At 56.4% G+C, this 26,630-nt stretch overlaps 2 protein-coding genes across 8 annotated transcripts in view; both read right to left on the bottom strand.

The window, feature by feature from the left end:
* The window catches only part of LOC309599646 (ephrin-A2-like), a gene marked incomplete at its 3' end in the record, with an annotated part of 78,543 nt that extends 63,846 nt beyond the window's left edge, over positions 1 to 14,697 (bottom strand). The window contains exons 1-2 of the mRNA XM_082331264.1: positions 14,382 to 14,697; positions 13,896 to 14,012 (exon numbers count right to left, since the gene is read on the bottom strand). Coding sequence (XP_082187390.1) covers positions 13,896 to 14,012; positions 14,382 to 14,656 — 392 coding nt within the window. The 5' untranslated portion in view covers positions 14,657 to 14,697. The remainder of the gene's footprint in view (positions 1 to 13,895; positions 14,013 to 14,381) is intronic.
* A 4,046-nt stretch (positions 14,698 to 18,743) lies between these two features.
* Positions 18,744 to 23,414, bottom strand: CIRBP (cold inducible RNA binding protein). 7 transcript variants are annotated; one of them, XM_082331285.1, is made up of 8 exons: positions 23,329 to 23,414; positions 22,584 to 22,692; positions 22,389 to 22,495; positions 21,850 to 21,988; positions 21,674 to 21,758; positions 21,480 to 21,547; positions 19,054 to 19,141; positions 18,744 to 18,884 (listed from the first exon to the last, which is right to left on the bottom strand). In XM_082331285.1, the coding sequence occupies exons 2-7, from the start codon at positions 22,684 to 22,686 to the stop codon at positions 19,137 to 19,139; spliced, it is 507 nt and encodes a 168-aa protein (XP_082187411.1). In that variant the 5' UTR covers positions 22,687 to 22,692; positions 23,329 to 23,414; the 3' UTR covers positions 18,744 to 18,884; positions 19,054 to 19,136. The 7 variants fall into 7 exon arrangements, with proteins under 7 accessions (XP_082187411.1, XP_082187412.1, XP_082187413.1 ...); XM_082331286.1 differs by having other exon boundaries at positions 18,744 to 18,881; XM_082331287.1 differs by having other exon boundaries at positions 21,480 to 21,544.
* Between the last annotated feature and the right edge of the window lie 3,216 nt (positions 23,415 to 26,630).

The raw sequence follows: 26,630 nt of genomic DNA, 5'->3' as shown, positions 1-26,630 counted from the left end.
CAGAGCGTGGGCGCCCCTTTGGTCCCGTCCCACGCGCACGAGCCACGGGGCCACGAATGCAGCGCCAGCCCCGTTGGCAGCCACCGAGGAGCTGGGAACCAGCCCGAAAACCGGCCGGTGCCCGACTGCTCCGCAGCCGGGGAGAGGGGCTGCCCGGGGGCTGCTCCATGTGAGCCCCCCAGCAGTCGGCTGAGATGTTTTCCCTCCTCTAATCTCCTACGGCGGTGAAACGAAGCTCGGCCGTTCTCCTCCTCGTCCCAGCAGCTCAGCCTGGGGCCGATGCCTGCGCCCCAGCCCCAGAGCTCGGCTCCTGGCTCGGCGGGTGAGGAGGCAGGGAGGGTGGGCGGGTGTCACCCAGCAAAGCGGCACAGCGCAATGAGAGGATCGGGGGCTTGCTCTGGCAGACCCCTGCCCAAGCTCGGAGGTTGGCCCCAGGAGCCCCCGCTCCCCACTACAGAGCATTGCCCGGTGCTGCTGCGGAGGCTGCAGACCTGGCCATGGCCCAGGACGTCCCTACGCCGTCCCCAAACGGGGCACCCCTACAGCCACAGGGCTTTGAAACTGGAGAAGCTGGAGGAGACCCCAGGGAAGCACCGTTCCCCCGTGAGCACAGCTGGGAGCAGCCCGGCGCCGTGCACCGCGCAGAGCCGAGCACGCGTGCCCCGGCCGAGGGGCGCCGAGCCAGGCGGGAGCGTGCGCCGGCACAGCCCGCGCGTGCCGCCTGGTGCTCCCAGCTCGGCGAGGTGCCGGCGAGGTGACCGGGGCAGGGCTGTGCCCCTGGGGACCCCAGGCCTGAGCAGCCCGAGGGACGTGGCAGGGCGGAGCCGCGTCGGCGGAGCCTGGCAGCCCCCCTGCCAGCGCAGCCCGCTCCCAGCCCCGCTCTAGGAAACCTGCCGGCGCGATGGCGTGGTTCGCTCTCCGGTTTGGGAGAAACGAGGCAGCGCTGGTGCTGCTCCGAGATCCGTTTCCCCCCTCCCTTCTTCCCGTGGATCTGCATCTCTCTTTTGGGCAGCTCCCGTTTCCAGCACAGAAAGGGCTCTGTTCAGGTCTCCCCCCTCCTCTTCCAGCAATTGTTATGTTAAAATCCCCAGGACATGTTTCTGCAAAGAATTAAAAGAGGGTGAGGAAGAGATTGTTTTCGTCGGTGTCTCACTAAGTCTCTGACCTTGAGCGTGAATAGAAAACAAGAAAAAAGGGACTTTATGCTAATATCACTCACTAAGCACAAGGGGGAAAAATAATAACGGCAAATGAAGATTATGAATGCAAATCAACTTAATAAAGAGACAGGGTCTGTGCAGGAGTCTTGTTTTGCTCCTTTATAGACGACTCGCATTGTCTGGTTGCGCTGCACCCCAGGTCTAATCATTACAAATTATATCAGGATAGGAAAAGAAAAGAACAGGAAAGGTTTAATTCTCTAATTATGACATTGTTCATCTCCCCTGCTCACGGCTCTTCGTTTCGAGGGGCCTCTCGCACCGGCCCTTCGCAAGCAGCTCAAAACTCACCTCCCTCAAGTTAACTTCCAGCCAGTTGCTATCGGGAATCGGCCCATCGCCACACCGATCCTGCTGTGCCGGAGCCGGATCCCAGGCTCAGGACCCCGGTCCCGCATTAGGGGGCTGCAGCCGCTGCTGCGGGTGCAAGGGGCCGTGGCATCCGCGCGGCTCGGAGCCCTGCCGCCTCCGCGGCCAAGGCTCCGGCAGAACGCCGTCACCCAGGCCGGGTCCGGGCGCCGCGGGAGCACCCTGCTCTCCCGCCGGCCCCTTCGGCAGGGCTCTACCTCACGCACGTTCATTTTTTTCCTCCCCTTTTCCATCCTCTCATCAGCCTTTTCAGCCGAGGCTGCCGCGCTACGGCACGGGGACCGGCTCTCAGCATCCGTGCGCAGAGCATCCAGCATAACAAAGCCCTGATCCTGGCAGGGATCTCAGGCACTATCATAACACCATCATAATAGCTTTAAAGCAGCGACAGCCCTGACAAAGAACACAGTCACGCCAGCCGTGTCCGCATTCAGATCAAGAGCGGCAGCGGGAACCCGCTGGCTTCTTTTGAGTGGGTGTTTGTTTACACGCAGGGAAGTTGCGATGGAAATGGCTGGGGCTGGTCCTCGGCGCGGCATTTCCAAGGCGGCGCGAGTTTAACTGCCTCTTTCGGCTCTCTAAATGCACCTTCGCCACAGGTGAAACGCTGGTAGACAAAGCTCTGCTTCGTGGGAAGCAAAGACCTGAGCTCAGACCCGCACGCATTAAGAAAGGTCACTCCCTTGCTGGAAGACGCTGAAACCCCAGGTCCCCGTGAAAAGGTGATCCCGCGGCTGCCACTGTGTCCTCCCAGGCGCTGGTAAAGCACCCCCCGGCGCAGCGTTTGGGGCACAGAGGGTGCTGCCTCACTGGAAGTTGGGAATGGTTTTCCTTTCTTCCTCAAAAGAAAAAAAATCAAGGTCAGTTCTGTTTAAACGAGCCTTACACTGACCTAGGAGATGAAATCAGGCCCCAATTCAATTTAAAAGCGATGCCCTGCTCACTACAAATCCCGCCGGGCTGGCTGATGCCCGGGCAGCATCGATTTCCGAGCCGCCGGGGCCTCCCGCACCCCGCTCCCTCCGGGACGAGCGCGGCTCCCGCTCCGAAGCCAGGACGGTTCCCCCGCCCCGCGCTGCCGGTTCGGGCTGCCTGCGGGCTCGGGGCCAGCGCTGCCCCCGGGATTGGCTTTTAAACTTGGCCAAAACGGGCGAAAGAATTTGCGGAGTGTTTAAATGAGAGGAAACCCTGCAAAACCCCACGCCCCAGGGAGCAGGGACCTGACCGAGGGCTGAACGCCGTTCCTCCAGCTCTGGGTCACGCTTCCCCAGCGATGCCACGGCAGCGCAAGCCACGCCGGCGTTATCTCCATCCCACAAACACCCCCCTTCCCCACAACATCCACCAGAGAGTTTAGGCTGGGAACGCAGCTCTTTAATCTCCAGCAAGCCTTTGACAACCTGTCTCGTCCTGGCTTTTAGCTGCGTGAGAGCTGTTCGCTAATGGAGCATTAACCTTGGAGAGCTTCTGCAATTACTCCAACACTAATTCTGACAGTTTTTGGTGTATCTGTTTGTTCTTTTGACAGGCAAAAGGAATTTCTTTTTAAAAGCTGTTTGATACATTTGAGACCTTCTGTCCACATTTTCGCTTTTTCTGCTCGAGATGGGAAGGTGGGGGAGCAGGAGCGGAGGTAGAGACGCTACCTTCCCGCAGACGCCTCGGTGGCGGCACAAGCCAAGATATTTCCCCCCTTCCAAACCCCTCCCGCCCCCGCTTGAAGTCGCAGAAGCGTTTGGTCTCTCCTGACCTCATTAGGGTAATTAGTAAACCTTTTGAAGCTGGGAGAATGGCTCTGAGCTGTGGGAAAGTGAGGAGAGCAAAGAGCCTCTAAAAGGAGCGTGCGTGGATGGAGAAAGGGGGAGAAAACCATCTTCAGCCGCCCAAGAGGTGACCTGCAGCAACGGAGGGGAAGGGGAGGCGGCCGAGGAGCGCGCTGGCAGCTTTGCTCCCCTGGAAATCTCCTTAAATTGCCGCTTTTAAGAGGATGGAAATTCAAGCCCTGGTTATCCCGTACGACGCTGCGGGCAGCCAAAGAGCAGGGAAGAAAAACGGCGGGGCAGGCACGGGCTGAGACCCGGGGATCTCGCTTCGGTTCTCCGATCTGCCACTGCTTCCCTGGAAGCCCTTTGGCAAACCAGTTCTCGCTGTGCCTTAATCCTTCCTTCATTTAAAAAAGAAGGTTCCCTACGTGCTGTTTTCTACGTGGAAAAACAGGGGCTTTGGAGGGAAGGGGCTCCCCGCGCCTGCACGGCCCCCAGCGAAGCCGCCCCGGGTGGAAGCGGTGCTGAACGAACGCCTCGGCCCCAAGTCTGCTGAGGCAGCGGGGACGTTCCTGCCGCTTCAGATGGAGGAAGAAAGTTATTTTGGTTTGAACGCCGCGTTCACTAAAACGGCCTGAGCCACCCGTTAATGCCGCAAGCGCATGCGCGAAAGGCCCGGGAACCTTCGTTAAGGACACGCAGTCCTCCCTTCCTCTAATAAACACAGAAAACGTTTTCGGTGCACTCATCCAAGCCAGTCGAGAAGCCAAAACGATGACTGTGGAGAAGCTAAAGTTATAACATGGATAAAAACCCTCCACTTCTAAAAGAAAAAAGCAGTATCTCAAACCTTTGCTATATACCACAAAGGGCACAAACCTAATACCTCTCTGCATTCTTTAGAAAGAGGCAGTTTGATGTGAGAGAAAAGCAGATTAAAATAACACCGGCAAAAAAAGAGATCAGAATATAGCCTGGTACCGGAGAATTTGAACCAACGCGTCCCCAGGTCCCGCTGTGCCTTCAGCGGCACACAACGACCCCCACGCCGCCACGGCTCTGCTCGGCTTTTTTGAGATTCCCCATTAGACGAGGAGGCTCCCCAGCCCGGCGCCGCGGCAAACCCGCCATCCCTCCAGGAGGCCACGGCCTCGGGAGCCGCTCGCCGGGGACGGCCCGGGCCGCAGGAGCCCGGCCGGGCTGCCCTGCCGCCGGGGATGTCGGCACGATGCCTCTGGCCCGCTTTGGACGGAGGCAGGAGGTTTAGATTTGATGCGCGGGAAAGCCAAACGAACGAGTTGCGACCACGCGGCCTTCAGGGGGTGCGCTGATGCTCCAGAGCCCGGTGACGACTCCGGCAGCGCCCGACGGTGGCCACGGGCAAGGACCTGCAGGGACAGCTTCGCAACGCGCCCGCGGGTGCTGCCTACAGGCAGCGGCTGCTTTAAAGGACCACGGTGGGCACGAGCGGGATCGTCCCGGGCCAAGCTAACGCCGGGCAGGAGGAACCGAATAAAACCTCGCCGCAGCCCTGCCTGGGGTTTTGGAGGTGAAGCAGCACCGTGGCCCCGCGGAGGCTCCTGCCCCCCAGCTGCTTGTTGGCGGCGTTGATGCCCACCAGGTTTTTCGCTCTCAGAAAGAGCACTTACAGCACTCCCGTCAGAGAGGGGGGAGCGCGCACTCAGCTCAGGTTGAACAATGAAACGATTAGGATTATTTTAAGTACACAAGGTTTTCTCTTTAAAAGAGCGAGAGTAATTAACCGCCAGAACATATTAGCAGCATATCAGGGATGCAGAAAATGTTCCATCGCTCAGTTGTTGCAGACGAAGGCTGGCATCCTTTCCAAGAGAAACCTAGTTTCACAAAAAGGACAAACCAGCCGGCGCTCGGCAGGAGGCTGAGCACGATGAACATAATGGTCTCTTCTAGCTGCAAAACCTGCAAATCTCACCACTTCCATTTCCCAGCTCTTATTAACCAGCAGACGGGAGCGTTACTCTGATCGCAAAGAGAGCAAGAGGAGCCCCGAGTGCCGACAGCCGCGGCTGCTGGGGTTTGCAGCATGGCCAGCGTGGAAACGTACCGAAATCGGGAGAAGCTTCCGACACGCGAGGGTGAGGAGGCATCAGCTGATGCGGCCGTACCTTCACGTGCAAGTTCAATGCCATTTCTGTGCGATTTGCCAGCGCTGGAAGCAACAACACAAACCTCTTCCCGCCCAGGAGCCACGATTACTGGGAATCGGGTGATGTCAGCCCCCCATTTGCCTACATCCCAGAAACCCATGTTCATTAAAACTGCTGGTAACGGCCTGCAAGCACCTCTGCGTGGGCAGGGGGCCCTCCGAGCCCAGAGGAAACCTGCTGAAGCAAACAAGGCCCGCCGAGATGCACAGCAGTCCCGCAGCCTTGGGAGCGCCTCCACCGAATCGGACCCTGCCGCCCCGTTTTCTAGCGATTTCATCTCGGAGGCGCATCGAAGGTTCACCCTCTCGACAGGTATCCTTGGACGTGGGCTTTCGCTCACGGCTTTGATCTGGCAACGTCAAGAAGAAAATACTGAAGTGTAACATCTGAGACGTTCATCTCAAATTTAATTTTAGGGACATCTTCTCCCTTCCACGCGTGCAGTCGCACATTAGCATGCATCAGAAGTACAGCATCCCCTTTAATGTTTACTCGTCCTTAGATTGCAAAAATTGTTGTGTGAATTCCTTCTTCAATTAGCTCTGGTACTCGAAAAAAAATATTGTTCCGTCGCCAGTACGGTTATGATCATTTCTTCCCTTTATACTTCTATTCCCCAGCGTAACTTAAAAAGAAAATGCTTCTCCATTCTCCCCTGCAAAGCCCCCTTTAAAATTTTTAAAACAAAAACAAGCAACATTTCTAAAGGAAAGGCTTTTGTGGCTGAAGTGCCACTTCCATTCACCTTTCCATCACGTAAGGGAAGAAAATAAAGATCAGAAGGAGGATTTAGACAAAAAGCCAACTAAGTAAAGCTAATTTTTTTAAACAGAAGAATCCCGCTAGTTGTGCAGAAGAGCTTTGTTGAGCGGAACAGAAAAGACATCAGAGGAGACTCTGCAGCAGGCTTTCAAATATTTCCAGCCACCTTCCCGACGTGCAGCCTGCATCGCACAATAAACACGGACACGATTGCAGAGCGGCTCCGGTGCCCACGGAGCACCGCAGGATTCAGCCTGCCATCTTGTTTGCAGCACCGGGCGAGGAAAACTCCCCCATTCGCTCCCTGCGAAGTCCCCGGAGCCGGAGGGACGCCGGCAGCGCAGGCGGGAACAGGACACGGTCACCCCCGAAGTGCCTAGAGCCACTTAGCAAGCGTATTAGCGCATTAGCAATAAACCGAGCAAAACGCCTGCAACATTTGACCACAACCGGCCCCATTCCCTTGCTCGCCGAGGGCCGCCTCGCTGCTCACCCCCACGTCCAGCCGGTCCCACCCCAGGTCGTAGTTTCAAGCGCGGTTTGCGAGCCAGCCGTGAGGAGGATTCCTCATCTTCCGATTTTTACAAATAGGAAATCTAAAGCCCAGGTGACCTGCGTGAAGCCAGGTGACGGGCAAAAAGCAGAACGCAGCGCTTCACTCACAACGCTGCCCTCCCACAGAAGGGGACCGAGAGCCCGGTGCCTTCACGGAGGGTCCCCGAGCCAGGGGACGGAGCCCTGCCAGCGCAGACAGTGCCGCCTATTACAGCTCCGCTCTTTGCGGTGCCAGAGGCATCGACCTCCTTGACAAAGGGCTCTGAAATCCATCAACGAAACAGCCTTTACCCATAGTGAAATCCTATATTTCTCTCTTTTTTCCTCCCCGGGCGAGTGACTGGAGGGACTCGGACCATCTCTTCTTCTATACCACGACTGGAAAACTTGCAGATTGTCCACACACCCCCCCAAAACCCCCAACTTTATACACGAGCCCTCACTACAAAAACAGGTCTGAGTACAGAGAGCAAGGAAAGTGCTCCACGCCAGCAGAAAGCCGAGAGGTGGTTCCTCCCCCAGGGCCCTGCCGCGGAGGTTATTTTGCACTCCACGGAGCACGGTGGCGAGGGACAGCGCTGCAGCAGCAAACAGGCTAGTGAAATCAAAAGCGCTTACCAGCACTCAGCAAACGGCCTGCAGGTCCCATTTTGAGGAAGGACATTTGCATCCAAAGCATCAAGAGCACTTTAACTTGAGTTTAAAATAAATTCAGAGCAGATCCATGCCGCCAGCTTGTGTTTGTGACTGGAATCCCAGCCAGCGCCAGCCTGAGCCTCTCCCCAGCTGGAGACCTGGGACGCGAGCTCCGGCTGGTAGCACAGAGCAGAGAACAGGGCCAGGAAAATGGTGTGGAGGACAACACATGTGCAGCTAATCCAGCAGGCACAGGCCGCGGCCATTAGCGCTAATTGGGGCTACCAGCCCCCGGAGCCTGAAAACGAACAAGCGCTCAGTTTGCATCCCGTCGCAGCTCCCAGCATCTCGCACGGACCAGGGCTGGAAGGCACGACGCTGTCCTGCCCGTACCGCCGCCCCAGCGAGCGCCCTTCCTCCGCTCATTAAGCGCTGCGGTTAATTTTGCCCAGCTCGCTCCCCGGGGAAAGGCAGGCGCGCGCCGAGGGGCGCCGCCGCGGCAGGGTTGGGTTCGCACGTGTCTCCGCGCCGCCGCGCCGCGCTTACCGTGCCGCGCACGGACTGGGAAACACGACTTGAAGGAGAAGGGAGCAAACTCTGGGCCGGGCTTTAGTCAAGCTGGGGTTTATGCCAAGCCTTGGACCAGCCCAAGACAACTCCGCGCTCTGCGCAGACAAGCCTTTCCCTCGCGGTACGAGCTCCCGCGCGAGCAGGGAGCCTGCAGCTTAACTCAGTCAAATGAGGGCATCTTAAAACTGTGTCTGTCCCACCATCCTAAAAAGCCTTTGCGAACCAGCACCGACAGGGCTAGGTTAAATCCGGCTGAGGTAAAGCCGGGGCCGAGAGCACCACCCGCAGCTGGGGGAACCCTCGGCTCCCGAAGAGCCCCCAAACCCTGCTGCGCGCCCACCCCGAGGCGCAGCCCCGAGGGGGCACCTCCGCCTCGTCCCCAGGCAGCTCCCGGAGGGAAGGCTTCCCTCTTTCAGGCATCAGGGTTTATTTCCAGCCTCGCCAGGTGTTGCCAGTGCCCCAACAGCCGGCATGCTCGGTCTGTGAGTGCCATCTACAGGGTCGCCCTGCTCGCCAGCCCCTCTCCCGCCAGCTCCGGGCCCCAGCACCAGAAGCCCCTGCCAGGAACGAGGTGGGAGCAGGGGGCCCACGAAAGCCCCCGAGCCGCGCCACGCTGCAGGACGAGCACGCAGCCGCCCGCGCCCAGGACGCGACCGGGAGCGGGGTGGCAGAGCGGGACACGGGGAACGCGGCTTCTCCTTTCTTCGGTGTCATTGATCCACGCACCCGAAACCCGCAGAACCACCCTCCTTTGCAAGATGGGTGAAAGCGGGTGCGAGCACCAGGGAACGCCCTCGATTTTGTTCAGGCTTTGATTCTTTGCGCTGAGGAGCCAGGACATCCCCACCCAGGGGACAGCCGCTCCCTCCAGACTCCCAGATAAGCAAAACGTAACTTGGATCTTCTGTCGCAGAGAGGCTGGGATCACCCTTGCAGGGATTTTACTTGGTCTCCTGTACAAGAAAAGGGATTAATGTGAGAACGGGGAGAAAGGAAAGGGAGGAGACTTCAGAAAACTGCAACGAACCCTGCGACGATGGGTGCAGGTGAGCACCAGGCACTGAGGGAAGCGCGGCTCTGACAGAGAAGGGTTGATCGTGCACCCATCGCCAAGCGGAGCGCGAGGCCACGCTCGGCCAGGGCAGCTGAGGCTCCGTGAAAGCGCCAGCCCATCGGCTCGGCAGCAAGCCGGCCACGCGAGGTGGCCCCGCAGAACGACCCCGAATGCCGGCGGCCGAGCACGCCGCCGCGGAGGAATGGGGTGAAACGGAATGCTTTATTTCATTTGTTTGAAGATACAATGGAGGAGGGATGCTGTAAACGAAAGTAAAACAATCAATCAATACAGGACTGGTTGCTATTTAAAAATAAATCAACGATTGAAGCAGGAGGGTGAAAGACTAGCTCCTCCATTCCTGAGAGCACAGACAACACAATGCACTCGAGCGCTGTTTTATTGACGTCTTGGCAATCTGCTCAGACCGCAGGTCCCTCTCCCGGCACTTCAGCGCTGCAGATCCCATTCCAGTCGCAGGTACAAATGGAAGAGAACAGAAGCACGTTAGGAACAACAGAGCGCCGATGCTCGTGGCGCTCGCAGTCAATCTCATTAACCTCAGCAGACGGTCCAGTCGATTTGCCTAGCAGTTCAATATCAACAGCAGAGGATTCGATACAGCCCTCCAAGAAGATCAGAGAGGCAATTACGTAAACTTTTGAAATTAGGCTTTGGCTTAAACAATAGCGATTGTTTCAAGCGAATGTAGCTGTCGCTCGTGACACACACGGGCCGGTGACGGCGCAGCACCGCAGGGAGCCGCGCACTGCGCTCTCGGCACCCTGCGCCCGTCAGCTCCGGCGGCCTTTTGGCACGGATCGGCAGGAGCCCCGCACAGGCCAACAGCAAAGGGCAGCCGGAGCCCACGGCGTCTCCCACGAACACCCCGATCCCCTCTGGAGAAAGAAAAGTGCAGCAGGAGCTGGTGAGGCATCAGCCTGCCCAGGGACAGGCGCACGCTCCTCGCGCCAGCGCGGCCCTGCACCGACGCAGCCGCGCGGCTCCCGGGCCGGAGCCATCTCGCATGCTCAGAGCACGCGTGCGTCTGTTTGCATCCGTGTATTTAAATCTATTCTGAAAAACTACTGCAAGTTCTACCTGTTGTAAAGAGACCTACTAGGCTATCAACAGGGGCATCCAATACACATAAAGTAACTAAAACTATCGCTGAAGTAACTACTGGAACGCTCTCTTATTATGGAAACATAACGTAAGGCTTTGAAAGCCACTATTATTAGCAAGATCCACCCCCAAAAGCCTGCGCTGGCCTCGTGCTGATTGCCCATGGGTGCGCTGTTCCACCGCCGCGAGGAGACGCCGCTGCAGTAGCTCGTTTATCCTTCCAGGAGGAATGGAGATCAGTAACAGCTGTGCCGAGCAGTGGATTTGTCCTCGACGGAGTCTCAGATCTGTAATTAGCATCTTTGTTTTCTCCTCGCAGAAGATGCCTTGAACGATGCTTTAGAATGGAGCAGGAATGTAACATCTTGGCCTGCGAAGAGCAAATCCAGACTACCGGCTGCTTCCAAGACGCGGGATGCTTCGGGGGAAAACGGAAATAACCACACAGGGCCACTATCGCAGTTCTAGCCTGTCCCTAGCCAAAACGGGATCAGAATAAAAGTGACGGCAACGCTACGCTACAGTTCCACAATCACCTTTTGTTCTCCACGTGATGAAACCCACTCCTTTAAGGAGGGCTAGAAGAACTCTGAAAACACTTGCGTGGTGCATAGATACCGGGCTGGCACACCCTCCGGGCCGTCACCCTAATTACCCTTTGCCTGCACAGTACCGGAACAGGGACCTTGTTCCCTGCTCCGGCTGGATCCCTCCACATCTTTCCCTGCTCAAATTCTAAATGCCTCTAAGAGCAAAATCAAACTCTATCAGAATTATTTTCACGGCAGGACCTACGGCTTGGGGTCCCCTCTTTGATCAAAACCATTCAACTGTTGACATTCAATAAACCATCCACTCCTGCAAGGCGAGGAAACTTCAAACTTGCAAGCCCCATCTGTCCAACGGGGAGCGGAGCCTAAAGAATGACCGAGTTGATCGCCTCAGATAAAGGCAGGCCGACGAGCGTGCCAGTCAAAACGCCGACCAGGGCACGCCGGTGGGCTGGAAGGCAGTCAGGCTCACCCAGCTTCGGCACGATGCAAGAAACAACTTTGCAGAGGGAGCTGAAGAGCCAGAGAAAGTTATCGGCGTGCGCGTAGACGCGCCAGCCCACGCAGGATCAAGGAAGACACACCACCGCGAATCACACAAACCAGCTCTCTGATCACCCAAGGGGCAGCAACGGCCAGATTTAGCCATTACTGCTCTCCTCACAGAGGAACGCAGCAAAGGCTTTCATCTCCGCATCAGCTAAACAAGCAGAAAGTACCTGAAGGAGGCATGAAAGGATACAAATGATATGAAATTAGGGCACATCCAAGTGCTGTGTTCACATGGCAGCAGTACTAAAAATATATATATATTTAAAAATCTTTTGCACGCGCGCAAGGCAGAGCTGCCAGCCCCCGGGGCGACGTTTCTCCAGGAAGCCTCACCCGCTCTGCGCTGAGAAGCGCTGCCCCTCGCACGGGCGAGCGCCGGGATCCCACCGCTCCCTCAGCTGCCGCCCAGGGACTTCAGAGCAGCAGCCAGACCCCAGCGCCCAGGCGCCCTGCAGCAAAAACCACCCGTCCTTGCTCTTTGATAAGGATATCCCTTCTGCCCCGCTCTTTTTTATTAATGTCGGTTTTGTCCCCTTATCTACAGGGGACTGGCTAACCAAAAGAAAGGAGCCGTTACTCCAAAGACGTTCTCGGTCCTCACCTTAGGGTGAGGTCAGGCAGGGCGCTCCCTGGCCCGCAGGGTAACTCCCGTGGGTTCTCCTAACAAAGGCACTACCAGTTTGGGGTGGAAGTGGGACTGAAGGACACAGGCCTGCACCGCCCAGTTTTCAAGGAAGAGCCCTCCCTTCAAGGCTGAAACAGGAGCACTTTGCAAGCAGTTTTCAGTGTTTTAGCAGCAGATCCACCCAACAACGACCTTCTAACACATTCACGTCTGGTCCTACACAATAAGAACCCAAATATCAACACAATGGGCTGCACAGAAACACCCCAGTTTGCTGGGCTGACAGTGGGACATAGCTTGAGTACCAGCAAGAGAGTGAAACTCCAGTACCCTTCAAGAAGAGATTATTTCTGAGCCAGGGCTGTCTCAGTTTAAGAATCACAGTTCATAGGGGTTTGGGTCCTCCTTTTCCAGGCATCAGATGCTCAGAGACAGGTCACGCTAGCAGTCACGGTTCTCCGACTCAAACCGCAGCGCTCCGGCTCTTCCTCAGGTGATCTCGGAGCCAGCAGCTCAAAATCCAGAAGGCTGGCAGATGTCACGCCCTTCTCTGAGCGCACCACTGCAGCGGGGCAGAGCAGGCTGGGCGCTCGCAGCCCCCCAGACCGCGCGCTTTCGGAGGAATGCTCCTTCGGGCTAAGTGGCACCTTTCCTTTGTAAACATGTCTTTGCTCTGTAAACCCATGTAATGACCTGTATTATGACTGTAACTGCTAACCCTGCCACTGCAAGAGAACTGATTCATTTAACTCGTTCCCAAAGCTATTCTCCGTCTGAACTAACACAAGGCTATCCACACCCACCACCAGTGTAACAGAGCTCTCCCAGCTCCTACCAGATCAGAGCTGATTACAGAGACACTTCCTAAAGAAGGAACCTGATACCGCACGAAGGAAAGCGGATCAGCCTGCGAAAGGAATCCACTTGCCTGATACTTCGAGCTGACTGCCACAGTCAGTAGAGAGAGGGATACGAGCACCTATAAAACACTGATAGGCCAGCGGACGCGGCTGCAGCACTGGAGTCCAGAGCGGTAAGGTTTCCAATGCCAAGCATTCATCCAGGAGTTACGTTTTCCTCAGCATCTCCCTGTGCAGTTAACAGCACCCAGTGCAGCATCGCTTAGCTTGCAGCTCCACCTTTCCCCAAAAACGTGTGTGAAGAAAACAGGTTTGGTCCCCTTCCCCCTGCCCCAGCTACGGAAGTGTTTGTACTGTTAATTAATAATCATTGTAAGCAATTATAAAAATAAAACTCGAGCGCTGGTAAGGTGATTCCACTGGACTTGCACCCCCTTGGTCAGCCTGTGCAGTTGGTGCCGCTGGTCCCAAATCATCTGGAAAAAAGAAGACGCCCAGCATCAGAGTGAGCACCTACAGCGTGACAGATCACTACCAACCTCAAAACAGCCGGGGGAGGTGAGAGGCCAAACAGCGAGCTACGCCGAGGGAACATTCCTCCTCAGCTTTAAAAAAACATCCTCCAGAGAACTCAAACTTGCGTGGTCCGCGGGATGAAAGCACATCGCTGTGAAAGCAGGAACGGATGCCCCAATGGGATCGTGAGCTTTAGCTGCGATGTGACTTGGGAGCAATTCCTAAGCCGAAAAACACAGGAGTTTTTGTTTTCCTGCCTAATGCGGGGAGGCTCAGCCTGGACACGAGGGCCGTCTCGCCCTCCTACGGGCCTGCTAAACCCAAGGCACAGAGCGGTGCTCCAAACAAACCGGGGCACCTCCCTTTCTGTGCTCGGTCAGAAAACGAAGAAAGGCGAGATGAAGTCTGTGCCAACACAGAGAGACCACACACAGAAGTTTAATTTATGCAGATCTGCTTATAGGATCTGCGCCAAAGCTCCCACCTCCTTAGAAAAGGAGTCTTAGCCCCTCGCGAGGAAAAGAGAAGCACGCAAAATACCCGCTTACCGCCTCAGATTTCTCGTTTCAAACACCGTGTCCTCGTCGCTGTCAAACGAGGCCATCTCTATGTTCTCATCGTAATTCGACAGGAGGCCGTATTTCTTCCGCTGAGGTTTCTTCAACCTGAAATGAGTTTTGCGCTCGTTTCTGGGTTCCTCTGACCTAGGGCTGAGGGACACAGAGCGCAGAGTGAGCGTGCGGTCGCACGGCGGGACTGCACGGAGACGGGGCCGTTAGGACTCGAGGGGCAGAAGCAGGGGGAGCGGGAGATGCTTGATCGCTGCTAATTACCTCAGGTAATTAACAGCGGCAGGAAGTTACAGCGGCATTTCCCAGGCGCTGCCAGAGGGGCGCACAGCTCCGGCCTGGCGGAGGCAGGGAGGGAGGGGGGATCCAGGGCAAAGCGGGCACAACCCCAGGGCCCGGGGGGGGGAACCGGGGCAAGCGGGGGCACGGCCCCGGGCCGGGGGGCACCGGGCGGCCCGCACTCACCGGAACGCCCGCAGGAGGAAATAGAGGGCGGCCAGCGCCGAGAGGGCGCTCAGCACGTACACCGCCCGCTTCAGCACCGGCAGCCCCGACCCCGGCAGCCGCCGCGATCCCGGCGGCGGGTCCGGCGACGGGCCCGGCCGCGTCCCGTTACCCGCGGTCGCCCGCGACGCCTCCGTGCCGTTGAGCGGGCTCGGGGTGGTCGGAGGGGCGGGGGAGGCGGCCCGGCCGGCGTGCAGGAGGAGGAGGAGGAGGCAGAGGGGCTCCGGCCGCAGCATGGCCGGGCCGGGCCGGGCGGCGCGGAGCGGCGAGGGGCGCCTCGGCGGGGCGGGCGCAGGAAGGCGGCGGAACGGTGCCGCGCGGCGCAGGCACCGGCCGGGCCCGGCGGAGCCGCATGCGCCGTTCCGGGGCAGCGCCGTTCCGGGGCAGCGCCGTTCCGGGGCAGCGCCGTTCCGGGGCAGCGCCGTTCCGGGGCAGCGCCGTTCCGGGGCAGCGCCGTTCCGGGGCAGCGCCGTTCCGGGGCGGCCCAGGGCCCGCCGCCCCCGGCCCGCCTCTCGGGGCGGCGGCTTCCCCCTCGCAACGCGAGCCCTCCCTCAGGGCCGCCATTCCCCCTCACGGCTGCCGTAACCTGCTCAGGGCCGCCCTTTCTCCCTCACGGCCACCATTTCGCCCTCACAGCACGACTCCCTCCCTCACGGCCACCATTTTCCCCTCAGGGCCGCCATTCCCTTGCCACGATGGGCAGCCAGAGGTGAGCATTGCTTGAAACGCGAGCATTTGGAGTATTTCTGACAACCGCCTTGCTTCTCCGCAGGAGCCCCGGGGGTCTGTCAGCCACCCCGAAGCGCAGCCCCACAGCCCCCTGCAAGCTTTCCTCTCGGAGAAGGGCCTGGACACGCAGAACTTGGAAAAAAAGGGCATTTTGGCTAGAAATAGGTCACCCCAGCACCCTGACATCAGGCTCACGGCACCCGAGCACCTTCCCGAGGATGCGACTGGGTTTTGCATCCAGCCAGCTATTCCCTCAACCCATCCCAGCAACAAACCATTAGTGCAGTGCCGTAATTAGCACTGCCGAAATAACAGCACCTCAAACTAGGCCTCTATTTTTGCACCTATTAATTATTTCTGCCTGCGTTTAAGCATCTAGGCATGCTATTTAGGAAGGTCTTTCAAATAATGCTTCATAAGTATTCACAGTTTGAATTAATTTAAACGTCACCCGACTGCATTTTTATCAGCAAGGGTTTCTCACACTCTCTTGCCCCTATATTTAATATCATCCTCCATTAATATGCAAAATCCTCCCTGGTGAATTGCTAGATGCAGCCCCCAAAAGTGTGTCAGCTGATTTCTTTTTTTAAACCCTCTTCACTTAGATAATTTGAAAAAGGTTAAAAAAAGGAAGAAAAAGTAGGTTTCGGGAAGTAAGCTTGATAATCGTTCCCGTTCTGCGTGCACCGAATGCCCCCGGGTCTGCTGGAGGGGCTCGTGAGCAAGCAGCCTGCTTGCCACCTTAGGAACTCCTTCGTGCCTGGGACTCCCCAGCGAGAGACAACAGTTAATAAGAGCACAAGTTTTTAAAGCTGGCTTTACCCATTGACTGAGCTCATTTATACCAGCTAAGTGTCTGGCCTCCATCACACCCGTCTGCTCCGGAGAGCCGATTCAAGCGACACGAGAACACGAGCGCAGGAGCGGCGGCTACGCCTCGGCAGGTTGGCAAACCACCGCAGCTTGCCGTAATAACCAGGCTTTACAGCGCGGACCAGAGAGCAGGCACTCAGTTCTGCCCTTCAAACACGCCGCGGCAGCGATGGTTACCAGGCACAACGCTCACGCAATTCCTGCAAAGGCGCTCAGGCTGTGTGAGCAGGCTTTTTTGCATATGCTCTGAAAAGCCTGTCCTTCGAGTGGGGCGCAGCATCACCAAAAGGCAGAGAAGTATCAGTAAAAAAAAAAAAAAAAAAAAAAAAAGAGGGGGGTGGGAAGCAGGATAAAGCAATCAAATGTGTTCTTTCAACACAAAAAGGGCGGGCAGGGCAGGCATCCGAAACCCTCTTACTGCCCGTTCTCGCTGAAGCTGCCAAGGATACGTTCACAGCTGCCAGCCTCCTGCAGTATAAATCCTCCTCGTTAGCGAGCTGCCACATTCTCAGGATTTAACCAAGAACCAGAACTCGTTTTTCATGAGCATCGGGCACGTGGACCGATGCGGTTTGAGCCAAATGAGCCCGGTTACAGTGGGTCTGGCAAGAGATTCGAGCGCCCCGTGACAGCCATCGGTCAGACCGGGGGACAGTGGAAATAATCTGAGCTGCTTCCGCTCGACAGCGTAGCGCGGCAAGGCACGGGCAGAACGCATGGGAGAGGACAGCCTGGGGGGCACAGGCTTCTCGGGAGGGTTTGAGTTACAGCGCGATGCATCGGAAAACATCGACCACCGCGCAGGGAAGAGCTCTTCCGAGCCGCGGCACGCAGGAGACCGAGTCAAGGGCCAGCTGGAGGAATTCAGCAACCAGCGCTCATCATCACGAGCCAGGGAGACAGGGACGAGGCAGCAAGGGGAGAAAAAATTAAGAATATTCCACATGTCCAGAAGAGGAAGAAAAGGGCAGTTTGACTAGTTTAACTTTTTGGTGGTCCCTCTTGAAGATGGGACTTAAAACTGGGCAGAAAACCTCAATCCAACAGAGCGGGGCTTACAAAGTTTGGTCTCTGTGGCCTAACTCCAACCAACACAAGGCTGAGAATCTCCCCGTCGCTTTACAGCTGCCAGGAGAGCAGGTAAAGGTTCACAGACCAGCGAGAAATTAATATTCTGTTGCTACCCGAGCGCAAACTTCCTGCAAGGAAACCCGAACTCCCTTGCGCCGCGCCTGCCCTTCTGCAGGGCGAGGAAAGGCCCACGGTCTTCAGCGTGGAGCACCGCGCCGCGGAGACGGCGGGAGCCCCGCCGGGCCGGTGCAAGGGCCACCGGTTCGGTGTTTGCTCGGATGCGAGGCAGCGCAACCAACACTACAGCAGTTAACACAACAGCCATCGAGAACCTTAATTAAGCATCAGAACCCAAGCGTTTTAACTCCTGCGCAGAAGAGTCTGCAGAACACAACCGACATTGCAAGTAAAAGGCAACACCTGCTAAGGAGGGAGGATGGCACTACAACTTTTACTAGCCGTTCTAGCCCAGAGTCAAGGGACTCGCTACAACATCGCAGGCTCTGCGACTGGCGGCTTACTCGCCTTTCTTCAGGCTGAATTTGCCATTCCCACGCACCGGGAGGATTTGTTCTAGGCAGCTCCTCTTCCCTCACGGGCAAATGTGGGGTTTTTTTTAGTTTTAAAAAATCGCGGCCGTTGGGACGGTGCTTCCTCAGGAGCACAGCGAGGCAGCGCGCGGTGCCCCGAGCAGCCGGGCGAAACCCGCTCCCACCCTGCCGGCCCCCCGACTGAAGCCTCCTGACCCCGAACGCTCCCAGCGTCCGCCCGCCGCAGGACTCGAAAGCTGCGCAGCTCAGCACCGCTTCAACGCTTGTCCTGTTCCACCTCTCATCTCCGAGCACCTGGCAGCTTTCACCCGGTCGAGTCCCCCTACTGGAAAATTCCAGGATATAACAAAAAAAAGACCAGAGTTCATTCGCTAATACCCAAATCGTTACTTTTCGGACATCAATAATATTAATTTTTAACATAAGTGATCCTAAAACCCAAACCGTAAACTTTGAGTTACAAATAACGGCCTCACTGAGGCGGGAAACCTGGGGCAGCTTTATCTCAAGCCAGGTCCTTCAAGGCAGCGAATCCTCAGCTCAGAGGTGAGCCTCACCTCCCAGCTGAAAGCTGCAAGGAAACGTGCAGCCACCGAGCAGCAGAAACACCACATCTCAACTCCTGTCAGCAAAAGTTTAATTACGCTGATGCGGATGGAAGGAACTCATTCACCATCCAAGCTCAGAAAGCTTTAGCATTCAAGTGCAAATTACTTTTGTCTTTGTTACCATTTCCACTGGCAGAAGCCGCTTCTGTTCTGCACGAACGCCGCCGACTCCTCCCTCACGGAACTGCTCGGCCCGCAGCTCCCTTCACAGGCAGCTGCTTCGCTGCTGCAGCTTTGCAGAGGCACAAAGTAATTAGGCCACTTAATTCAAGGTTACAAGGACGCAATTACGTTTCTTCCTCGAACTCGCCCTTGAAGACAGGCTGCCCTCTCTGTCCGCCGCCCCAGAACAGCGCTGCTTTATTTTGTACTTTTAACTGGGTTATACAGCCGACATATTGCTATTTCTGCTGTACGCCCTGGCCACAGGCCCAACACTCTTACGTTTCCCCACAAAAGCACTACAGAGATGCGTCTTTTTCACATACCAGTATTTTATTCTAGCTTAATCGACTTATTTCCTCGTTCAAGTGACCTATATAAAGATCGGTAACAAGACTGCTCAACGCTCTTCATCTCCACCGCTCCCGCCAATGGCCGGCCTTGGTCTTCTCTGACGCACTTCACTGCTGCAACAGAACGAAGACAGTGAATTTGAAGGCAGAGAAAGGCTAAGTTTTCACCCAAAAACTACTGGTCCGCCTCTACCACGCCCAGGGCTGTGGACCAGTAACGGAGCCAGACCTTTTGGCTCGGGAGCGGCTGCGGGACGAGGGGCAGACCCAACAGAGAGGCTACCTGCTTGGCAAGCGCGCGTCTTGGTCCCGCTTCCTCGGAACGACCGCTCTCCTTCCTCGGGATCCCCGCTCCGTGTCCCCTCTTCAGCCTGCCAAAGCAAAGACGCATTAACAAAAACATCAAGCGGAGCCGTCGCCTTGCCGCCCTCCCCCCAACACAAGTCACGCCATGTACGAGGGTTTCACAAGCCATTCGCGGAACCCATCACATCACAGAAGCACAGTCTGGGAAAACTGTTCCAGGGCTGGCTGACGCCTTTGATACACCAGCCACTGAATCATTTCATCCCTAAGCAGAGAGTTAACCACTTTGACATGGCTGCTTAGGAAGTGTGGGCTATGGGAAAAAGTTAATGGCAACAAGTAGGATGGCAAAGAAAGCTACAATTAAAGTGAGCAACTTAATGAAGTCTAGGAAGATTCTCAATAGATGAACACATATCGAGTCAGGGAATTCGTTTCCCATCTTGCTTCCATACCTACTAGCAAGACATGACTGCATGCCCAACTCTGATCTGTGGAACCGAAGTTGTGCCACAAGCCAAAGGTTGCATACGGCATGGGTTAAAATTTTTCCCTCAGTTGACCAAAATTGTCAAAGGAATATTTCACAGGTACATTAGACTTTCAAATGAGCTCTCAACAAGAGGAAGGATGCGGACATGAGCAAAAGGAGTTACCTCGAATTACAGGACTATTTCCACATATGAACTAGCCAAGAGAGCAGCTTTCGTCTCAGAGGTTTCTGTTGGAGGCACAACACTTCTTTTCTCCAAGGACACTGCAGTTTCCATATGCTAGCAAAGAATTCTTAGAACTTGTAAGGCAATGACAAAGCTAGCTAATCACGGCAATTTACCTACCATCGAGTGCTCCTGGCAAGCTAGAACTAGGCCAGCTCCTAAAGGACTGATTCTTCGCTACAGCGTTTCAGTGTAGGCTACTGCGGTACTTTAAGGCAACATCAATTATCCTACCTAACGCTCGCGTTCCCTCGACTCCTGCTGACTTCGGCTTTGCGCGCTAGAACGTCCTGAGGCATGCACTTTGTCCTCTGCCTCTAGACAACTCTGCTATTCTTATGTGACATATGGTGAGGAATGCACGTGTCAAGACCGAGTTAAAGTTCTAGCGACTGGTCAATCAATCTGGCTCACTCTTCCGCTAGCGCTAGTCTTCTCTGGCACCCTCTCTTACTTAGACTGTTCTTCATCTTCAAGGGTTGTGTTGTGCAATGAAATGTAAATGTCAGGAGCAGAGTTCATTTCAGACGGTCTTTTAATAGGCTTCGTAAAGCCAAAGAAAACTGTATACAAGAATCCTTTACCACTTCAAATACAATATCAATGGAATATGCATATTTCTTCCAGTAAAAAAGGACAATATAAATAAACATTTTCAAGAACCTCTTTTATGGTAAGTTTGCAAGTCTATTTCTGGGTAATTTACATCATTACAACAGTAAAAATACCGTTATGCAGGTTGAACATACAAGCGAGTTTCTCTTTAGATATATCAAGGTGGTTTGCCTTCCAATTTGTACCCAGGCTGCATTCCTACCTTGCTACACTAAAGGAATGTTACAAAAGACGAAGGTAATGCACTTAAAAAAAAAAAGTCCACAGCTTGTTCAGCTTCCAGTGAACATTGAATTAAAGGTCCTTTCTATCTCAAAAGAAACTGAATTGGGGCCCCAACTTCACAACTTTAAAAAAACACCTTGGCTCATCATGAAGGATAAAATAAAATCTGAAGTGCTTTCAAAAAAGATTAAAAACACTTGAAAGCAGAGCTTTCTTAAAGAAAAGTCTAATTAGACCATCTCATATCAGAAGCTGTCAGGCTGTGTTTGACAAGATTAGAACTGATAATACTACAAAAGTGAAAATACAAGTAGATGTACTACACAATAACGATTTCAGCGAAGCTCCAAAAATCTTTATAAATACAGCCATTGGAAGGACGATCTTGAGTCAGGAAGGATTTTTACTCGTTGTGTGTAGCTGAGGACAAGAAGCAGGCACAATTGTAAAGGCACTGAAGCATAGACAAGTTCCAGCATTTTACTCCCTTGCATTATTTCAGAAGCTAGTGCTAGTTCGCTACACCGTAAGAGAACTCCCCCACCCTTGATTAAAGTTTGTTAGGGCATCCGAGTTTTGTCTTAGTCTCAAGCTCGAGGAACGTACTTTAAAAACTTGCTTTGCCTTAGATCCAAGCAACTCCTACACATGCATTACAAATTAGAAATTTAAACGGCACAACCACGTCCGAAGCCTGGCAGATTGGTTCTTACGGGCAAGAACAGAAATAGCGGTACAGTCCAACCGAGCCTTACAGTCTCTCCAGACTCAAGTACAGGGTCAGAAGGTTTAGAGAGTTCCTACAGCATACGTACTCATCGTTCCCATTTGAACCAAGACTTACCGTAACTGTCATAGCTGTCTCTGTAGGACCCTCCCGAAGACCTGTCGCCATAGCCACCTTGACTCCTGCTGTGAAAAACACGCACATGCTTTGTATTTGCTCAACCGGTTCTGCAGCCCGTCGACGTTGAAGTCGGACAGGCGATGGGCTTCAAGAGCTGCGCGACGACCCGCCGGCGGCTGCGATGGCTTTACCTGCTATTATAGTAGTCTCTGGAGCCATTATATCCTCCACTTCTGGAATCAAATCTGCTTCCGCCGTAGCCTCTCTCTCCACCTCCTGGAACAGACACCGCATCATGGGGGTTTTTAAGCATTCTGACAAATCCCGTTACCACTTTGGGAACGGCAAGCCATTCGCGCGCACTCACCTCTAGAGAAGCCACGGCCCCGACCTCTGCCGCCACGGAAAAAGCCTCTGCCCCCAGAGGACCCCCCTCTGTATCCACGAGATCTGTTCTCTGATGATTTTCCAGCCTGATCGACTCTGATCTGACGTCCGTCTACAGACTAGCAAACAGAAAAAAAATAAACCAGCTTGATTTAAACATTTAAATAGCAAAGCACGTACACAATGAGTTACACGCCTTCGTTGCCAGCTAAGCAGTACCAGAAGTTACTGTTCTGGCAAACAGAGGTTTTATTTCATGTCACAACTAAGCCAACTACAGAAGCAGATTGATGTTCAAACAGTGCATACAGGCATTCCTATCAAGCGTCAGTATTTTTCAGCCATACAAATGAGGTCATGGAACTTTAGCAATGTATATTTGTTATTTGTATCACTTCACTGTTTTAAGACACTAACGTTTATCTGTTTTTCTCCATAGCATTAAACAGAAACCCATCTTCCAAACTTCTCTTACTACATTTTAAGGAAATCAGGAAAGCTGTTCCAGAGCCCCCTTACCTTTCCGTTCATGGCCATCATTGCATCTTTAGCATCATCTATGTTTTCAAAAGTAACAAAGCCAAAACCTCTGGATCTCTGAGTCTCTCTGTCTTTCACCACAACAACTATGAAAAGAGGGGGAAACATAGCATCAGCACCTGTGCGATCTGACCAACTCACGAGCATCGTCACAGCCTGGTACTGCAACCTCACCTTCGGAAATCTGCCCGTATTTAGAGAAGACTTGTTCCAATGACTGCTCATTGGTGTCAAAACTCAGTCCACCGACAAAGAGTTTTCCCTCGTCTGATGCCATTCTGACCTGCAAAGTCAATACATTCGTCAGTATCTAAAAGAAAAAATATTCCCACGACGCCTGAGCGACTGAATCGGTTCTAACGCCGCCAGTAATCTCACCCCCTTGCAGGACGCCCACGCTCCAGGGGAGCGGTGCTCTGTCTCACAGGGGGACACCCCGCAGGCCGGCTCCGGGCCGGGCGCCATCCCCCGGGAAGCGGAGGCGCGGCGGGGCCCAGGGCCCCAGCGGGAGGCGGCGGCAGCGCCCGGGCCCCGCTCCTCCGGGGGCGGCCCCGCGCATGCGCGCCCCGCCGAGCCGCCGCGGCCCCGCCCCCCGCGCGCAGGCGCACCGCGCGCCCCTCCTCCCGCCCGCCGCCATTTTGCACGGCCGAGGCTCGTCGCCATTTTGTTTCCGAGAGCGCATTTCGCCTGCCTCCCTCCCGCCCCGGCCCCTTCCCCCCCCCCGGCAGCCAGCCGGGGCGGCTCCGCCGGGCTCCCCGCAGCCGCGGAGGACGGCCGTGCCGCGGCACGGCCGCCCCGTTCCGGACTCCCCCGGGTAACAAGCCCGCCGGCCCCCAAGACACATTCCCTTCAGCTCCGGCGCTCCGAGCCTCCCCGGCCCGGCCCGGCCGCAGCCCGCCCACCGCGGCGGGCGCCTTACCGGTGCCCTGGAGGTGCGGGATCCACGCAGCGCGTCAGAGCCTCAGCGCGATGTACGCCGAGGCTGGCGGGGCGGCGGCTTATAAAGGCCCGCTCTGAGCCCCGCCCACCTCATGAATATGCAGATTAACCCCCGCTGCAAGGCGGGACGGCTGACGTCACCAAAGCGCCGCTCGGCGCCGCGCCACCCGATTGGGCTGGATCTTGTTAATATTCATGAGCCCCGGCGGGGGGCGGGGGGAGGAGGGAGCGAAAACAAAACGGCCGCATTCCCCCCCCGGGGGCGGGGCGCGGGCGGCGGCGCGGATTGGCTGGGAGCGCGGGGAGCGTTGGCAGGGGGAGCCCCTGTGAGAAGGAAGGAAGTGGAGGCTGCTGATTGGCCGGGGGCGGCCGCGGCCCCGCCCCGCCCGGGGGGCGTGTCCGCGCTGCCCCAGTTTCGCGCCCTTCTCGGCAATGCGGCGGCTGCAGACAAAGGGGCGCCTGAGGGGGCCGCCGCCATCTTGGGTGGCGAGCGCTGCCCGCCGCCGGCCCCGGGTGCTGGCCCTCGCCCTCGCCTCGGCCTCCCCCCTCCTCCCGGGCCGTCCTCCCGCCGTGGGCCGACCCCCCCCCCCCGGTGCGGCCTGCCCGCCCCTCGGGGCCCTGCCGCCTCCGCTCCCCTCTCCTCTGAGGGAGGCAGCGGGGGGCGGCCTGTCCCCGGCGCATCGGGGCCGGAGCCCCGCAGCCTGCAGAGGCCCTGTCCGTCCCCGCGTCTCCCTGTCCCCCTCGCTACCGTGGCGGTAGGTCCCCTCCTCCCTGGCTCAGGTCTTAACCCCCCGCAGCCGGCAGCGCCTCCCGGGGAGGCCGCCCTCCTCCCGCGGCCCCCAGGGCTGCGCCGCCATGCCTGCAGCCGGGCAGCCGCCTCCCGGGAGGCCTTGTGCCGCTGCCTCCGCTCCCCCCCACACGCAGGGGGAGCACGGCACGATGCAGCCCCGTCGCTGGTTCCAAAGCGTAAATGGGTTTGTTTAAAAAATAACAATAAAGCACTTTGCTCAGCCTGTTTTTACTGAAATGTTTAAAAGCCCACCGTGGGGTTTTTCTAAGGTAAGTATGTCTTCAGCGTTAAAAACTGCCTTATCAAAAGAGGAAACTCTCAAACGTGTTTCTGCAAGGGACTACGCTGGTTTAAAAAGCCCTAAAAATAAAATATTCCAGTTTTTCATAGAATAACTACAATCTCATCTAGAAAGCGCCGAACAGCATTTTAAAGCGTCTGCGAGGGAGAGACGGCGCAGGAGGAAAAAGAGCGGCGTGCCGACGGGAGCCGACAGAAAGGGTGGAAGGAGACGCGGCGAGGACGGGTGCTGGAGGTCGCCCGCGCTGTCCCTGCCTGCAGGCAGGACCCGGCCACGCCAGCTCTGCCCGGAGAGGAGGCCCCGCTGCCAGCCCTCGGTAATTCCTCCCGTCGCCTCGGAGCGTTCCTGGTCGGAGCGGGGTCGCACGGAGTAGTCACGCTGGAGTTGTTTAAATCAGGGCTGTTTGCTCGCGGATAACGCGATTGATTTCCGAACCGAGCGCTGAGACGGAGTAAAAAGAAACCACGGTGAAATGCAAAGAAGTCTTCTGCCCGCTATTGTTCTGCAAAAGCAGCGAGCACCCGTTCTCTGCCTCGCAGAGTAAGGAAACGGGGCTTTTCCTCTCTTATTGTACCTTTGGGGATCTACAGGAAAAGGGTTGTTTTGCACACAGGCGCGTGAGGTAATTATGAAATACAGAGGAATCTCGGTGTTGCACTCTGCCCGAATCTCGGCTGTTGTACCCACGCAAATAGGTGTTCCGTTCCTCCTCGGCACGGCTCTCGCAGCGGCACGCCGCCTGCGGGTTCTGCGTGACGGTGCCACGGCACCGGCGGTTTTGCCGTGGGCCGGCAGGGACGGCACGCCGCGGCCCCGCGCTGCCGCCGAAGGGCTCGGGAGCGTGTAAAAACCCGATACCGATGAGGCACCAGTCTAGCGGCAGCAGTAGTTCCTTACCGGCAAAACCATGGCAAAACTACTTAACTTTCCAGTCCTGAGCGCGAATGAACACCGCTGAATAATGACAATAATAATTACGTTATACACGCAGCCCACCGGCAATTCAGGGTCTCTGATGAGCTTTGCAGTGAAAGAGACGGTCCGACACCAGGGAAACGCTACAGCAACAGGTAAAACCAGGATAAAACTGTGAATAGGAGGACAAAGTAGTACAGGGTTTTATGCAAATTAAAAAACTCTGTCCTGATTTGAGGAGGGTGTTTTAATTTAAAACGCTGCGTTTGACTTAGTGAGTAATAAGTTTTCAATTCCACCTAATTCTGCGCGGGCCATCAGCGCGCCGGCCCTGGCCCGGAGGAGCGAGGCGGCTCCTCTGCCGTTGGAGACCGCAAATCCTTCGCGGGGGAAAAAGGGAGCCCAGCCCCGAGCTCGCGTCGCGGGCGCGGCGTTCTGACTCGATGACAGACGCGTTAACGTGAGCGTTTCTGGTCCGTGATGAGGGCGGATAAAGTGACCTTGATGCAGGGAGCCGTTTTCCCAGCGGCAGGAGCGACGGCGAGGACGGCCGCCCTGCGATGCCGGAGGGGAGGAGCAGCGCCGCGCCGCCGGCCTGTTCCCGAGCCCCTCAGCACTGCAAACCTTAAGGGACAAGCACCGGGTTTAACTGGTTTTTTAACTCCTCGTGCAAAGCCAGCGCAGGTCGGGTGCTTTGAAAGCAGCACCGTTAACCCTCCTGTGCTGCTTCGGGGGAATTGTAGTCGCAGCCGGATGAAGGGACCCGCGTGGCTCCTGTGACAGAGAGCGGCAACCGCAGCTCTGCCCGGATTTGTCCCCAAAAGTGGGATTTCGGGCTCGTTTGGGCGCGCGTTGGTGCCTTGCCTTTGGCACCGACGGAGTCGCTCCGTGAAAGAAGGTGAGAGCCAGGCCGAATCGAGATCGCCCGGGTGGCCGCCGCTCCCGTCCCGCAGCTCTCCGGAGGTTTCCCGTGCTCCGGATCTGCTTGTTCCTCCCCGCCTGATCCGGGGCGTCAGACGCCGCGCACGTTGCTTCAGCCTGCAAACGGGCGGCCGCAGCGGCCCCGCTTCCCCGGCCGGCGCGGGCAGGGTTCCTCAGCACGCACCGCGGGGCTGAAGCGGCGCTGGGCGGCGGCCCGGCAGGTCCCGCGCCTGGCAGATTGCACGGGTTGTTACGGCCGGTAATTAAGCAATGACACGTAACGCGCGTGAGGGGTGCCGCGAGAGCGAACCTTCCCGCAGCAGCGGCTGGCACCGAGAGCCCCTGGCCGGAGGCT

This window comes from Platalea leucorodia (genome assembly GCF_965183815.1).
Source record: "Platalea leucorodia genome assembly, chromosome: 21".
NCBI lineage: Eukaryota > Metazoa > Chordata > Aves > Pelecaniformes > Threskiornithidae > Platalea > Platalea leucorodia.
This window is presented reverse-complemented; position numbering and strand designations above follow the sequence as displayed.